Raw genomic sequence first — 17,017 nt, 5'->3', positions numbered from 1 at the left:
CGCCCGGCCGCGACATGGCCGCGACATGGCCGCCGAGGGGCTGCTGGGGCGGCAGCCGGCGGGGGTCGGAAAATGCGGGATATGTAAAAATTTCCTTAAGACAGGAGGGATGTCCCCTGATGTTTGATCTTCGTATACTTTCAGGCTTAATCAAACAGGAAGTAGATTTAATTCGTAAAGCAGGTAGCGGCTAATAACCTCTAAGCGATGTCCACGTTGTGCACAAAAATGGGATTCGTTACCCAGTGTGAAAAAGGCAATAATTACACACTCGAGGGAGACATTGATTATTTATGTCAGAGTTGCGCAAGCCCAGGTGCTCCGGTAGTATTTCATAAATAAAGCACACTGACTATCAAAGCTTTTCACTATTTATACATTTTAGCAAACAAAGGAATTAGTGTACATTGGCTACAGGTTACGTAGTTCTGTTATTAACTAGTATTCTGTCTTCTACTTGTTAATGATTCTGTCGCTTCCCACGCTAACTAATCTACATGCTCAGTCTTTCTCGTCTGGGTTGGTGGGTTTCTTGGATCAGTAGTCCATGAGATGATGGTCACAATCTGCCCCTGCTGGAATTACCTTTTACCCAGTTGGAGCAATATCAGCACAGTTGCTGAGTGGTCTTTATTAGTTTTTTCCTCATCTTGAGACTTCTGCCAAATGTTGTGGCCTGTAAATTCTGCATTCTTTGTCCTTTATCAGTGGTATATCCTTCTTCCCAAGCTTTGGGGTCTGAGGTCACTGAAGCATGTCAAGCCCCAACCTTTAACAAGGCAATTCTACCAACAGGTAATTTGTTTTTTGAACACATGGACATCACTTAGAACTTGCTCGTTAGCTGCTCTCTGTTTCACGGGTTGAATCTCCCTTCTTGCTTATTAGGCTTGAGAGTATATGAAGATCAAACATCAAAGAACATCCTTTCTTAAGAAAATTTTGCATATTCCACAATTTGCAACACCCAGGTTTTAGAAAGACTAGTTATTTGTTGGTAGAATTGCCGTGTTAAGGTTTAGGGTTCAACATCTTTCAATGATCTCAGATCAATGTGGACTAATTAGCATGAGAAGTGAGAGAATCATTAATCAATAGATGATAGAATACTAATTAATAAGAGAACTAGGTAACTTGTAGCCAATGAACATTAATGCCTTTGTTTGCTAAAATGTATAAATAGTCAAAAGTTTTGATAGTGGTTGTGCAGGTTCTGTCACCCAGCACCCCTTTCTGCACAGAACTGTAAATAAATAAAATACGTCGACTCTGCATGTGAATTGGCCTGTTGCACACTGGGTGAAAGAACCTATTTTGGGACAACGTTCTGGCTGCTGGCAGCAGGTCCCACTCACCACTACCTTTCCTTGTTGCCCGGGGGTACCCGCTGTCCTCACCTTGCTGTTTCAGGCAATACATGAGCAGGCAATGCATGTGCCCACCACAGCAAAGGGGCTGGGCCAGGTCTTGTTGCTCCATGTTGAGGGTCCTGAGCAGGTGCTCCAGTTGGGCGAGGGAGCAGCCCTGCACAGCATCACTGCACTTCTGCATCATCAGCTGGCGGAGGAGCAGCTCAGATCCTTCTGGGAGCCAGCACTGGTCTGTTTGTGTGTTTTCTTCCAGGTGAAGGCACAGTGAGATGCATCAGGCTCACAGCCCTAGTTTTATCATGGAGATGTGAAAAAAATGCCAGTGCCATACAAGTCTCAGTATTTAATTGTTTTTACCATGGAAAAGGGCATTAGTGCAGACAAGCCCCCCCCGAGAGGTATTCAGAACCTCAAATGGCAGCAGGCTTAGGCTGGAGTGGGCTGGGGTGTGGGGGAGAATTTACTGCAAGATCCTTTCCAAAGGGTGAGGGGTGGGGAGGATGCGGGTGTCCCATGGGTAAAAGCTCTTCTAGCACTTGTTCTGGCATGTGCTTTATGGAGACAGTCACAGGCACAACTGAGGACAAGCACCGGCAGTCCCATCAAATAGGTGACACCATTTTGTCCTTGACCCAGGGCAGCAGAGAGAGGCAAACACTTCCCTCAGCAGAAGGAGCGAAGCTTCTTGCTCGTTCCTTCCTTCTCCTACCCAAAACCTTCCCATGTTTTTCTCTGTAAAAGACAGAAAAGCTCCCTTTATTGTCTGTCACTGATTGTTTTTATGAATATATGAAAAAAATGTAAAGTGCATTGTTGAATCAGTTCTGCCCCCGGCGCTTTCCAAATATTAGCTATTAGTGAGCCAGGAAGGTCACAGTTAAGAAACTGTCGAGGATCTTGTTAGTGGAAAACATTATTTTGTTTAGAATCATTTGAGTGCTTTAGTGTTATTTGTCATCCAATGAGTATTATGCTGAATTAAGCCACATAATTAGGAGGCTCTGAGCTCTTATATAAACCTCTGATATGTTTTATTTTGTTCTTTGGGTTTCTTGGTGCAGGCATGAAATTGCTTATCCAGATTTTAAGTGATTTAATATTTACAACTATTCAGAGTATGCCTGTAAGTGCAGAACTACAGTTTATTGAATGTGGAGATCCAGGTAAATATCAGGTTAGTGAAAAGAAACTGTCGAACTTCTAAAAATCTGTTGTTTTCTCTTTCCTGCACTCCCACACACAAGTTATTAAAATGAAGTCATGCAGTGAGGAAAGATATTTCTCCTCAGAGGAGAAAAAAGATAATCTTGGATGACTAATGCCTTTTGATTAGGGGCTGTTTCACACAGGCGACTCTCACAAATCATTGCCGCACCTGTGTAATAAACCTGTTCCCACTTACGGTTCTGATTAATTCTAAAGAGGATGAAATAGATTCCATCTCCAAGGATTTTGGTAACACATCTGAATTATTATTGCCTCCCCAAGTCTATTTTCAAGAACAAAGCTAAGGTGGGCTTTTTTTCTTTTTCCAAGAACAAGCCTCATCTCTCTCACAGCACCAGTGTGCAAGATCAATTTTGGGGCCATATCGTTTTCTTGCACCCAAGCAGGTGGCACTGGGGGAAAGCTACTTGGAGACAGTGGCAGTCTGTTGATGCCCGGGCTGTCTTAGCACCCCTACAATTTACAGTAGCCATAGGAGTGCTGTAGTTAACATAAGCAAGGGCAGATGTAGAGCTGTTGCAGTGCTCTGAAATTGATGGAGTGTCATGATTTTCTTTTTTACGCTACTCTTTTCTGTGCATGACTGTGGTGGGAATGAATGTGGCAGCAGTATCTCAGGGACATTGGCTGTCTCCTTGCAAAGAGTCATGTGGTTAAAACTTCAGTATTTCTGGTACTCAGTCACTGAATGGTGGCAGATACATAGCACTTACAAGATGCACCACAGATGAAGGAAATAATTGATTAAGGGAGGGAGGTTTTTTCCATGTATTATTGGTATTTTTTCCTGAATGAGGCAGGAAAAAATAAAACATGTCTAACAAAAATATTTAATGTGTTTAACGTGTTTTCAGAAGTGTTTATGCTTCTCTGAGGATTACGGTCTCTTAAAGATTTCAAGAACCCTAATGCCATACTTTAAAAAAAATCAGAGATGATTGTAACAGCTGTGGTTTTCCAAGGGAGCTTTTCCTAGCAGGGGGTTGGCAAATGGCTCCTTACTATTTGCCAGGTCTTAGTTAGTTATGGGATAGTATTCAAGGACAATATTACAGTATTTTCAGTTACTTCTTTTTACGACATAGGCAAACCTTAGAAGTGATAACAAGGTCTTTATTATAATTATGTTATAATTTTGTTCTCCATGTCTTAACTAATAAAATATTTTATAGCCCCCAGTATGTTATCGGTTGCAGAATGTTTGGTTATACTCTCATTTTGGTTGCCAGGGTAAATAAGTGATCTAAAATTGTTGACTTCTTTTCTTCTATTCCAGATAGTAGTGTTGTTTCAAAACTCTAAAGACACAGCTGTTTCTTTCATTTTGCCATTTCCACAACAATGTGACAAGCATCCCCAGTTACAGCTCCTGGAATGAGTTCTCAGGATTAGTAAAAGAGAATGGTATTGTTACAGTTACTGATTGTAGCTGGAAAAGCAACAGAAAAAAATATTAAAAAAGCATGTAGATGGGACCAGTGGGAAAACAGCTGTGCTGTAATTAGTTTACTGATGGTCATACGTCATGATAAAGGAGGCAGCTGAATGCCAGAAGGGGGAGAATGTTCAAAAGATGCTTCGCTTCTGGGTATTTTGCTCTTCCAGGCAAGGGTGAGGGAGTTGCATGGCAGCTGGACAATGGCGTTGGGTCAACATTCTGACATTTAGTGATGGAGAAAATGCCACAGATCTGAAGTGTTAATGAAATGGCAGTTTACTGTGTTTACTCTTTCTGAACATGAGGCCAAAAACCTCATTAGCAACCCAAATTTTATATTTACACTGATGTCAGGCTTTGTCTTTTAGGAGATGGTTGCATGACAACATAGTAACAGAAGGGAAGCACGTAGTGAGATTCATATTTATGTGTGGAAACCATTTACCTACAGAAGTTCAGAGGAAGTCTCTGTCATTCTGTTACACAGTACAGTGTACCATGGAAAGGACGGGCTGTTCCGTTTGTCTGCACTGACAGGCAACAGAAGGCAATTCGTCAGTCAGAAAGAAGAAAGTATGAAAAGAAGGTCACACTGATGCTTTTTTCTCTTCTTTACAGTTGGCTGGGGATCCTGTTTTGATCATGGAGTCACCTGGAACAAACACATCGAGGATGAGAATACTATGGTCATAATATGAAGACCTGAAAGAGGTAAAGCAGATGCTGTGTGCTGACAGGCAAAACACATCTGAATCCATTCCTTGAAATCTGCTGAAATTAAGAGGAAATGGCACGGGTTTCTGAAAGAGCAAAATCAAGTTGATTTTAGCAACAGGTTGAGTTTGGCTATACAAAAGGAGAGCTCCAATGCAACACGGAAAACATCCAATGAAGGAAAATTTATATTGTCTGTAGATAATGACAATGCACATCCCAAGTGGGTAACTCCCTTTTTTAGAGGAAGAATATTGCATGTCCCATTTTTACTATATTACTTTCAGAACCTGACTGCCAGTGTAAAGCAGATAGCTGAATTCTTTGGATTCTCCCCAACAACTGAACAGGTCCAGGCCATTGCAGAAAGGCACACTTTGCAGGCAGCGAGAGTTAAGGCTCAGGAGATTTCTGGTGCTGTTGGCTTGATTCTTTTCTGCCAAGGTAAATTTGTTTGTATTTTGCCAGAATGATGAATGGTAGCTCCTTATCTTGGGCAAACAGGAATTTGGATCAATAGATGGTTAATCTTTATGTATAATTTTCAAGGCTGGGTGTTGTTTAAGAAACACTGATTGTACTTCAGGAACCTCTCACTTATTTCATCACAAGGGCCTGTGTCATTCAGTAAAGCCCTGTATGATATGATTAGCATAAGTGCCCTACAAGTAGCAAACCCTTTAGTCAAGGTATGCACTAAGCACCAACTAAAACAAAGAAGGATTGTATTTTGGCTTCTGTGAGTACTGGGGATAGCCTGGCACTTGGTCTACAGGATGCCTCCACAGATTTTTCTTGGGTTTTCTAAATAACCCTTGTGATTGCTTATCATGTATTGATTGCACAATCAACACATGAAATCCACACACTCCGCAGAGTGATCTGTGTCTTTTAGCCATGGATCAGGATAGAATCTCAGACAGCCTTTGACTGTGGGCTCTCCAAAATCTGGATTAGAGGTAAACTGCAGCTTAGGGCAGTGTCTGGTTGCAGCACACAAGGCTTTTGCAGTTAAAAGCCCCACCTTTGAACTTTCTGGATGGGTTTCACAGCTGCTGGTCACCTTTTATAGTCTTCTGCAGCTGTGCAAAGCACATGTCAAAGTTATGAAGGCAGAACAGTAGCTTCCTGTGGTCGCTTTATGTGTACATGCTGTTGAGGACACCAAACATAAGGCAAACATATGCATGTATTCTTGGGTCAGATATTTTTTTCTTACAGGAAAAAAATTTTAAAAAAATGGATTATCCTGAAGTATGATAATAAGAGAGAAAAGTTAGTCTTTTGTTTGAAATTATACTTTTTGGTCCTTAGAGTCAAGGGTAATAATTTACTTGTCTTCATTTTCCAGGTGTTTTTGGAGACTGGAAGATTCTTTACACTGAAGCTCTGAACAAGGATGCCAAATTCTAAGTGTGCTTAGAAAGAATTAGGCTGGGAGTGAAGTATAAATATGATGGCTATTGTAAGACCTGAACCTCCTTTACGTAAAAAACCCCACTAATGTTCAGGCTGCTTTTCATTCACTTCTGTTTCAAAACAGAAACCAGGACAATATCCTATTTAAAAATTTTGAATATATATGCAATATGCAAACCTATTTCTGCTGGCCTAACTCAAGAAAGCAATCCTTGCCTGTGCAGTTAGTATCACTGAGGTCACTGGATTCTCTTAAATGACTTGTAGCTCTTTGGCCTCCCTTGTTTTTAACACTGATTTTTAGCTTTAATTTCTTGTTACCCAGTAGAATGCTGTGTGAAATATATATATGTGGTAATTAAACATGCTGAATCACTGGAAATGTGTTCTGTGTGTTGGAAGTGATTTTCCAAGGGATTTTTTAAAACAATCATGAAGTATCATTTTGATTCTTAATTTCTAAGTTCATAGGATTCATATATAATTTTAAATTCTAAGTTCATAGTGTAAAATGAAATTTCAGAAAGTTTTGTAGTTGTCTTTTGCTACTTTCTGTGTGCTGACAAATGTAAGAGAAAGGTAAAGGAACTCAGTGAAAATTTTCTCCCCATTTCAGCAATATTATTTTTCTTTCCTCTGATAGTGTGAGGTCACTGGAAATGGAGCCTTTTCCTGGGTTGTCTGGGTTTGCCTGTTTTTGCTTGGGTTACTTTAAGCCTAACTGTAGTCCATATGATCTCATAGCTAGGATGTGGATTTTTCCTGGATGTCTGTCTGGGAGCTTTGAAGTGTCACAATCCGAAACAGAATGAGTGTCCTTTGGTGAACCCAGGAGACCAGTGTGCACAAGACAGTTTAACACTGGATGGTCTCTGCCGTTTCAGGCTGAAGCTTTCCCTTGGGAGGCTGGTTAAACACCAGTCTTTGGCAGCTGGTTGTCTTCCCCACCAGAGACATTTCTTTATCTCCAAAAATTAGGAATACAAGGGAAAAAGTACTCAGAGAAAGAATATGTGTGTAATGGACACACAGTTGCTAATTTAACCAGCAGAGAAGGTTACAGTCTTCCTTCTCATAGTTTGTCAGATTCTCTTTCATAAATAATTGCTTCTGGTAGGTAGCTTGGCAGGAGGACTGTTTGTTACAGATATATTGGGTAAAAACTGTGCCTTAGACAGGCTGAAAACTCAAGTGTTGGGTACTTGAGGTGTTGACAAAAATGGACTCTGTGAGACCTTCTGCTGCACACTTTGTTAGCTGATGGTAAACACAACAAACTCTCAGCCATTCACTGCTGATGAGAATCCCCTTCTAAAAGTTTGCCAGTGACGGGAACGATTAAACAGCTTAACTTCAGTTCATAGTTTGGAACATCTTGTCATTTTTTATTTAAGTCTCTACAAAATCTTGTTTTTCTGTCTTTCCTGGCACATTACCTTTTAATTTTCTTAATAATCTTTTTATGACAACAGATGCCCGGACTTGTATTCTAATGTGTCTTTTTTTGTTAAAGTCCTAACACTGATCTGAATTTTGGCTGAATGATCACCTTTGGTGGGGATTAGCACCTTCTGTTTTACTTGTAACACACTGCAGAGCTTGGCAGTGTACACTGGAAGCGTTGAAATGAGACTGGTTGGTGATTGTTACAGATGTTAACGTCAGGATTGATGCAAAGGAGAGAAACAGAACAGCACCATTATGAATGGGAGCACACTATATCAGTGCTGCGTCTGAGTGCATTGATAGAGCACTCTCTTAAAATGCCATTTATGTTCAGATGTTTATGGTCATAGATACAATTGTTCTGTACTGCTATTGCACTTTGTAATAGATGTAGATTGGATAATATGAAGAATTACCCAATAAAATATTCAGTTTGCATCTGAGTAGAACAATTTTCATATGATTATTTGGCTTCTGCAAAAACTTTAGAGGCTTGAGGAAGACAGAAAATTAGTCTTTGACTTTGCTCAAAACGTGAGACAGTCAGGAACAGTCAGAAAATGAAAAGGGGCTGGGAAACTGATGTCTCAGGAGGCTTGTGTACTTGTGAATAATATAAGTTTATTGACGTGCATGTGGGGTCTCCAGTGAGTTCCCTACTGTTTTGCATTTTACAAACCAGTGAAGGTGTTTTCATTACTAGAACACTCATTAGCATTCCCCTAGCAGGTAAACAAGTCATAGTTTCATTATTGTGTATTTCTGTTATATCCAAGGCAATGTATATATATGCAGAGGACCTTGGACAAATGCAGTAGGGAGTTAGTTCCCCTCCCAGTGACCGAGGGTGCCAGCCTTCCTGGGGTGAGCAGTGGTTGCAAGGTGGTGGTAAGTGTGGTAGGTCCTCCATGCTGTCTGAATCCTGAACTCATGAGGACTTTCTAGCAGTAAAGCCTGGCTGTGGTCTTACCAGAGAGAAAAAAACATGGTGTGGGAGAACGGGAGCACACAAAACAAGTGGGTGCAGGATGGAGATCTGCTCTGAAGGTTGTATTTGTTTGATGAGTATGTTCCCCATATGACTGGAGATTATAATTTGGAGCAGAAAGCCTCAGGAAAGCCTCCTCCACAGTGGTGCCGCTGGGAAGTGTGTGTGTGCTGCAGAGTCTCAGCAGAGCAACAAATGTGTCAGAGTGCTGGGGATTGCTCAGACTCTTGATGTACCTGGAGCAGAGTATTCATGGTTAGGACTAAACAGGGCAGTAAACAATCTTCCGTGGTTATCAAATCCAAATGTCTCTGTGGCACTTAATTGCTTTTGCAGCCCCTGTGCCCTGACTGTTGTCATTTAAAATCAGCAATCTGAAGTGCAAGAGGCAGAGTGTGTATTTTATACATGGGTGATTTCACAGTTTCTGGGCAGTGGAGGACAAGCCCTCCAGGGCTCTCTCATGTTGTATTTTTCACTGTGGATATTTTGAATGGTTTACGATTGAGGCCATACAAGTGCTTTATCCACAAATGAAATGGGTGCCGGAAGCCCAAGGGCACCAAAAGAGATGAAAAATGCATTAATATAGAAAGACAACTATGTGATGCAGTAGAATAAGTATCATTATTAACTGCTGTAAATATAAGGCTGTTTGCTGGCATGACAGACTCTCCAGAATAAAAATAGCAGAAGTGGCCTGAGTTTGTTTCTGAAGGAAAACTGCTCAAAGTCCATAAGTAAATCAAAGTCATTGAGGGTAAAAGAAAGAGATAGTACAGTGTTAGCTTGAGTACAGCTATGCTGCAGTCTTTCAGAAGCAGAGGTACATGCTGATGCACGAAGGAAGTTGTATCAAAGGAGGGATATGGCAAATCATGTTCATTGAGTAAGGAGCAGTTCAGCTGGAAAACTAGGGAAATCAAACCAAATACATCACCTCATTGCAATAGAATGAACATAAGTACAGAATGAATTAAAAGTAAGAAGCCAAAAATAAGAAGCCAAAACTTAGGCCAAGATCTCTTTGGGTAAATTGAGCCGCTCTTACGTACTGGCACATGGATTATATTTACACTCATTTATATCAATGTCCATGAAGTCTTGTTTCAAGATGCAGTGGCTTCAAGGACCAAATCCTGCTCACTGCCTCTGTAACCCACTCATGGCAGCACGTCACTCCCTGAAGGTTCCACTTCACCCCACAGCTGCCCTGCTGTCCCCTGAGGCAATGCCAGAATGGTGTCCCGGGCATGGGGGCTGCTGGGATACTACAGAAATTTTATGGTGGACTTAAAGAGAGGAAAGGAGCTTGAAAAGAAATACATTGAATGTTTGCTGTGTGGTTTGCACATAGACATGAAGAAGCTCCAAGCTAGCCAGGCAGGAGTCAGCTGCAATCCCCAGGACTCACATTAGCAAGGATCACGGGCCAAGTTTATTAACTAACATAGTCCCTGGACTACTTGTGTGCTGTGCCTTGGAAAGATGGTATAGACATTGACAAAAAAGGATCTAAGAAAAGATTTGCATAGATAAAATGAGATGTGTTTATTTAAAATAGCCCCACAATTTATCTGCCAGAGGGGCTATTTTGGAGTAAGAGCACAGGCTAATTACTGGAGGCTGAAGGAAGAGGTGAATGCCAAAGAAGTGCTTTCAGGCTTTGCATTCCAGCTCTGGAGAGGGGGAAGGTGGGTTTTCAGATGTGCTACATTCTGCAGATTTTTCTAGCAGTTAGCTGCTATGGTGTCTGCCTTCCCTCTGCCACTCCCATTCAGTGTGCAGGGCACAGTGTGCCTTGTTCTGCGATGCTCTAATTCTCCTCATTCACTGTATGGAGGACATCACCTGGGGGACATCAACCTGCCAGCTTGGGTTGCTTGGTTTGTAGATTGGCTGTTCTCAAGTTGGTCTCTCTGAGGGGGCTGTCAGAGGATGTGCATGGTTTGTTTAGATTTTTGGTTAGTGGCTCTGCATAGCAGGTAGCTCTTGTGTGTTTACTCTGGGGTGCTGTAGTTACGGCCCTACCCAAGGAAGTTATCCTGACAGACTCGTGGGATGGGGAGAGTGCATTGGCTTTCACTGACAAGCTTGTGCATTATTCTCTGAACTCTGGAGGATGTACGCCACATCTGTCTTCTCCTTGCTACTTTTCAGTGCTGTCACGGTCTTTCCACATTGCTTCTGTTTTCACCAAAAGCCCAGATTGATTAAAGTTCTCATTGACTGTGAAAAATTAATTCTTTGGTCTCCTCACACTGTCTGGCAAGGAACGTGTGGCAAAGGGTACGCTGTGTTGAGTAGCTGGGATCCTGACATCCTGATATCCTGACATCCTGGTATCCTGGCATTCTTGGGGCCTACAGTGTAAAGGTGGCAGAGATACCAGATAGTGTAGCTCTTCTGCTCTGCTGTTGGCAACTGTGGGCTGCCTCACTCTGCCCAGGCACTAGGGATATGGCAGTAGTATGGCTGAAAGTGGTGGGACCCATACCTGTGTGCCGATTGAGAGCCTGAGCACAGTTCCTCTGAATGACACTGATGCTCAGCAGTATGACCCAGATGAAATCAGTCCCACAGCATGGATGCAATCGGCTTGAGTAATCCAACTTGCCAACTCTAAGCCAAAGTTTGAAAGGTTAGTGTATCTCGAGGTGAACAGGGTGTACCAGGGAGCTGCTCATGGGCATGCTGCTAGACACATGAGTAAGCAGCTCAATATTGGTGCACTGCAACAGTAAAGCAGCGAATGAGTTTGTTTTGGGGATGGTCTGAAAAATGGTGGTTGTTGTTTAAATATTGATACCTGCACTCACTAATATTTTTAATGGTAAAACTGAGTGCAATTTGATTGTGTTCTGGAGTGATTTTATATAAATCACCTCCTTTTAGAAATAGTTGTTTAGAATTAAATGAAATATTACATTGCTGGGGTTCACAGACTTTTGCTAACTTATATGAACACAATAGTTAGTTGGCATTTAATTTTGTATGTAACTTATCCAAAGTTGCAATGTTTTATAAGGATAATTGCTAAGTTGTCATGTAGGTGGTTTCTCTAAATGGCTTCATAGCATTTAAAAGGACAAAAGAAATTGCACATAAATAGTAGGTTATTAGAAATAAATGGCTATGCAATTATTCATAGCAGTAGAAATGGACAATTCAGCTTACAATGGAATTCTTCAGAACACTATAGCAACAGTATTTACATGGAATAACATCTGAAATTTGCAGTTGGCTTTGTTTCCCATTTAGAATGCCTTGTGTAATTACTATGCCAGTCCCCTTTTGAAGAAATCCATTATAATTTTAATTATGTTAATTCTGATACTGTGAATAATTGGCCATATATTCAGTAAAATTGATTTTTTTTTGCCCCTTAAATATGAATAAACTGTCGTATGAGGATATGTGCTTGATGTCTTTGGAGTCACCTTTTTCAAGTTTTTGCATAAGAATGTCATACAATTAATGCTGTAATTAGGAGTTAATTTGAGGCTGGGGAGAAAGTTTAGACCTATGTTTACTTTAAGAGAGCATAGCTGGATGTTGGGGATTCTCACAGCAAAACAAAAACCTTATTTTTATCTTCTGTGGACTATAAATGTTATCAGAAATTATGTGCCACATTCTGTTCTCAGATAAATGCTCTCCTTATAATTAGATGCTGTCATGGCATAGATCTATTGGGGATGAGTTTAATCCTTTAAGTGCACTCCCATGTATACCGGAAAATGCTCCAAGTTCCTTTCTGTTGAGGGGAACAGAAGGGAATTCATATTGTGCTCTTTTTTTTGTGCCATGGGAACACTGTCGGATTGCTGAAGTGCTGGCATTGGTTTAGTCAGTAAGTATTTGTTTTGTTCTATCTGTTTGATTACCAGGTTTGGTCAAATATATGAAAAGACCTATCAAAATGCCCTTCAGCAAAACATGGCATGATCCTGTCCTGCAAATGTCACATTACTATTTGTATTGCGACAACCCATTTCTCTGTGCAGATTAAAAAGAAAAAGCCCAGTGTATTTTTACACCATTACAGGAGAGAGATGTCAAATTACAGGAAAAATCCTGAGGGACAGTGAAGTCTCTTCAGTTGTATGTAATTTCATCACTTCTCCTCTCAAGGCAATTGGTTTCAGAATGAAGCCATCAGCAGCTAGGTACTGTCAGTGGTTATAGGATACAAGAAACATACTGGACTTCGCATTTCCTTCTTTACACTGTGTGCTGGTTTAAAGGTAAAACTGCAGGAGAAATGAACCCAACTCAAAAGAGATTATAAGTCAGAGTTACAATTTAATAAAAATAATACAATAATACAATTATATGGACAAACAATTGGTTTTAACCCACAAAACCCAGATGTATAACCCAGCACCCTGGGGCATAAACAGAATGGTGTTCGTTGGCCCCCGTGCTGAGCCCCACGTGGTCCCCCTGAGGCCAAAGTAAAAGGGGAGGAAAACCTGTTGGTGAGCGCTGGTCACAGTCTGGTCGAGAGTGGTGGTTGCAGTCCAGTCGAGGTTCTGATCCTCCTCTAGATCTGACGAGTGGTATCAGAAGTCCCAAGACCCCAAGATTATATACACTCAGGTTCAAGTGGGAATGCCCAGTACCTCTCCCAGGATGGGGAGTTCCACAATGGGTGATTGTGAGTCATGAGATATTTTTGGAATCCTTGGTGGCCCATTAGCAGACATGACCCCTCAGGCTGGGTGTGGAGGTGCTAATGACTCCCCAGAGGGGAATTATCACACCTGAGTCATTGGTGTGAGCATAGGAACATCCTCCTATCTCACAGGCTTTTTAACACCCAGCTTATAGCCTGAGGGGTCAGGTGTGCTCTGGGCAGCCGCTGGAAATGGTCTATTGTTAACAGTTCCTGGGAAATGACAGAGGGTGCAGAATACACAGTTTGGATTACACCCACACAGTGATGAACTGGTCCCAGCTGCTCTAACTAGGACACACTGCTTTTCCTAAAATATCAGCTCGAGTTCCTTCAGGTAAATGCCCAAGGGATTTCAATGTCTTGGTACCCTGGTGCCAGACACTGACTCCTCCCCCTCTCTGCTCCTCCCCACTCAGCAAAACAAAAAAGCAGGAAGGACTGGCTCTCTTTGTTTAACTGAAGCAATGATGCCAGTGTTCTCTTCTTGTGTTTATGGGACAACCTTATGGTGAGATCAGGCTCCTAACTTTAGTTCTTTCTGCAGTCAGAGGGATCAAACCCAAGACATAACAGAAGAACTGAGTTGTAGACTCCTGGGTTTATAAGGAGATTTCAGCCACTCCCCTGTTGAAGCTGTTGCACAATCAAAATTAAGACTGAGGGACTGTGGCATTAACTGGGCAAACATACATGCTATTGGGAGAGAGGAGGTGAGGTGCTAAACTTGGGGAAGAGGAAGGAAGGAAATTACTGGTCTCTTGCATTCTGCAATAGTACATTAATTGATGAACTCTGCATTGTGCTGTATTTCTTGAATGTAAATGGCTGCTGCTCCTGTGTCTGGAGTGGACATAGAGTGGACATTGCTCCAGTGGTCTGGAGCAATCCTATGGGTGCATGTCAGGCAGGTCATGAGGTCAGAGGTCCTCAAGAAGGCTTGGAAGTGTTCATCTGCTGAATCTGGCATGGGAGAATGAAAACATTATGGACATATGGGCATGAAAACAGTATGATTCTCAGGTCAAATGGAAATTTCAGCTCTCAGAGTAGTATTCATCTGGACAGACTCCTCTGCCTGTCTGTCCTACACTTGCTGGATAAGAGAGCACTACCCTGTCTTCATCATTTCCGTGTGTATCAGGACAAGGAACAGGAACTGCTGGGAAATAAATGGCAAAGAAAGGAGGCTGGAGCAATTTGAAAGAAAGTAATTTTTGACAGAACAATAGTGGGAAAAGGTAGCTGAAGATTGCTAAAAATTTTGTTACAACCCACTCTTCTGCTTGTACTTCTTTGTCCAACTGTCCTGTAGTTTTCAGTCTTGGGTGTGACTTGCCTATGCTGTATCCTAATCCCTGTCTGAAGACACCCATTCTGGCGAGATAGCTTTTATGACTGCCTTGTCCCACCTGCTCTGTGCCACTGTGGACACACCTAAGCAGCATAGAAAATATAGAGGAAGTGGTTTATTTCATTTTAATGGCACTTTGACATTGGTGCCTAGAAGGAGAATGGGTTAATCTCTAGTTTGCAGTATCATTTCTAGCCTGTGCTGCCTCTGCAGCTCTTCTGGAGAGAAGAGATTAAAGAGCTCCAAGATTTGCTAGCATTACATGGAAATCTTGGCATACAACAGCCCTGGGAACATCAGTCAGTTCTCAGCTTCTGAAGTATCATTTTTTTCCCCACTGTTTTTTTTTGGGGAATCTGTTCAACAGCACAAATCCTGTTTACCTCTCATCCTCTAGGGGAAGGCCTGCTGAAGAAGTGAGCCTAATGCTGCAACCTGCAGGTGCTCAAGGTTTGTTAATGACCTAAAGCCAGGTACTTCAGGAGGGATAACTGAAGGGAGTAGCAAGATGGAGAAGAGGAAAAGGAGGCAGCAGGTAAGAGAACCACATGTGGAGTATCACTGAGTTAAAAATGTAGTAAAAAAAAGTCAGGGTTATCAGCATTTTATTACCAGTTTGTTCATGCTACAGAAGAGTTCCTCTCACCCTAAGCTGTGTGTTGTTCCAAGGCTGCATGTGTATTCAAGGCACACACGTACTAGCATAGTTACTATTACTTTTACACAAAAGTACATTAAAAAACAATTTGTGCAGGATTATTACTCTTGTAAACTTCTCATTATCAGCTGTATTAATCCCCAAAGAAAGCTGAAACTGCTGTAGTTACTGTTTGTTGACCAGCTAAATAACAGTTATCTTCAGCACTGTTTACTGATTCTTTTTTTCCATTGTTTAACAGCTAATAAATTTGATAACATTTTACTTGTAGGGGGATTTTAGGCTTATGTTGAAAGACTGGTGCTAAGAATTAGCCAATTATACTAGACAACTTTCCAAATTCTAATTCCGCTTGCATAGAAGGATGCACTCTGAACCTAGTTTTCCCACAGTGTTCATTTTGAATCAAAAGTAGCTGATTTTTGTGTTTTTCTGATAAATGCTTCTATTGATTTTTCAACTAGTTAAGCCTCTGCTTTAAGAAAAAGCACTTGTTTAAATCAATTCCTATTTAGAAAAACATGCAAGAACAGGCTTAGATTAGGGTCCTTTGTAGGCCTCATGGGGGTTCTCCCTACATAATAAGAGTGTTTGTATTATGAGGCTGGTTGGGTTAAGTCCATTAGTCATGGTCTCCCTCATCCTTAATCTACCACTCTTCTCAATCTCAAATGGCGATAAAATATTCCTTTCCCATAAATGGATGTTCTAAGGTGCCTGAACTCCAAAGTCCTCAAAGAGATTGTTGCACAGACTGCTCTCTTGAAAGCTGAAACTACATTTTCTCCTTCTCACCCTTGCTCTGGGCTCCTTTATCCCTGATGGCTGCAGCTGTTCTTTTGGGTTCAGGATGGGAGTGGTTGCTGCTGCTCCTGGTCCAATGATGGCTGTCACAGGAGGATGAAGGCCATGGATTTGTTGCAGAGGAATGCCTCTTGTTCCTTGCAATATCACATTAAAATAGTGTATGTCCTGCACACAAGACATTGTTAAGCTAGCAAAACAAAGTAATACTGTTAGTTTTCAAAAGCATTATCTGTCTGTAATTTAATGGTACCTGAAATATAATCTTCTGGTTCCCTAATTAGGGAGACTCCAAATGTTGAATGCCTTAAAACAAGGATATATTTGTATCTGGGGTTGGTCTGTTTTAGATAATATGACTAGCTGAGAAATGCAGATCCAGAATTTTAACCATGCTCTCTCTAATAAAGTGTGTTTTTATCTAGGATTCAGATTCAGGCACCAGTTGATCAAGAGCCGCTCTACCAGTGCAGGGTATTGCTAGGCTGAGAACTTCTCTTACCTGATAAACAGGGAGATGCTTAGTAAAATAGCATGTATTTTAGTGCAACCAACTTTTGTTGCAGAATGTTAATGAAGGTTAATGGAGGGGGAAAGAACCCAGTTCCACAGGCTGAGGCACATCCATCTGCAACAGTGGAGTGCTTGCCATAGCAGCCATTGGCTCTCTTCTCAGACCTCTAGGTGAAACTACAATGTAACTAAAAAGGAGCAATGAGTTAATTCTCTCCTTCTTCAACTGGATTATTCTACAATATTTTCCTCCAGTCTGCTGTACAAAATTCCAAGATCCACCTTCTGTGAAGTGTTCCATACTTATGTACATGCCACAGTGGAAAGTAAAAACGTATACTCTACATTCGGTCATCCCTGCATTAGCTGCTTATCAAATAAGTTTGATTTATACTGATCTTTTTACTG

The 17,017-nt window shown here is 41.4% G+C and overlaps 1 protein-coding gene and 1 long non-coding RNA gene across 2 annotated transcripts; both read left to right on the top strand.

Annotated features, from left to right (window-relative positions):
* The first annotated feature begins 11 nt into the window (after positions 1-11).
* Positions 12-1,731, top strand: LOC113946467. Its single transcript, XR_003527437.1, has 2 exons — positions 12-83; positions 1,624-1,731. It is a non-coding gene; the product is annotated as an uncharacterized LOC113946467 (long non-coding RNA).
* A 702-nt stretch (positions 1,732-2,433) lies between these two features.
* On the top strand, positions 2,434-15,134 carry SULT6B1 (sulfotransferase family 6B member 1). Its single transcript, XM_027641704.1, is given in 9 exon segments — positions 2,434-2,544; positions 2,793-2,882; positions 3,874-3,924; positions 3,926-4,001; positions 4,654-4,726; positions 4,728-4,746; positions 5,037-5,193; positions 6,101-6,214; positions 15,032-15,134. Coding segments are annotated over 9 exon segments (714 nt in total). The 3' UTR covers positions 15,055-15,134.
* Positions 15,135-17,017: the final 1,883 nt, after the last annotated feature.

This window comes from Corapipo altera, unplaced genomic scaffold (assembly GCF_003945725.1).
Source record: "Corapipo altera isolate COAL_440 unplaced genomic scaffold, ASM394572v1 48b, whole genome shotgun sequence".
Taxonomy (NCBI): Eukaryota; Metazoa; Chordata; class Aves; order Passeriformes; family Pipridae; genus Corapipo; species Corapipo altera.
This window is presented reverse-complemented; position numbering and strand designations above follow the sequence as displayed.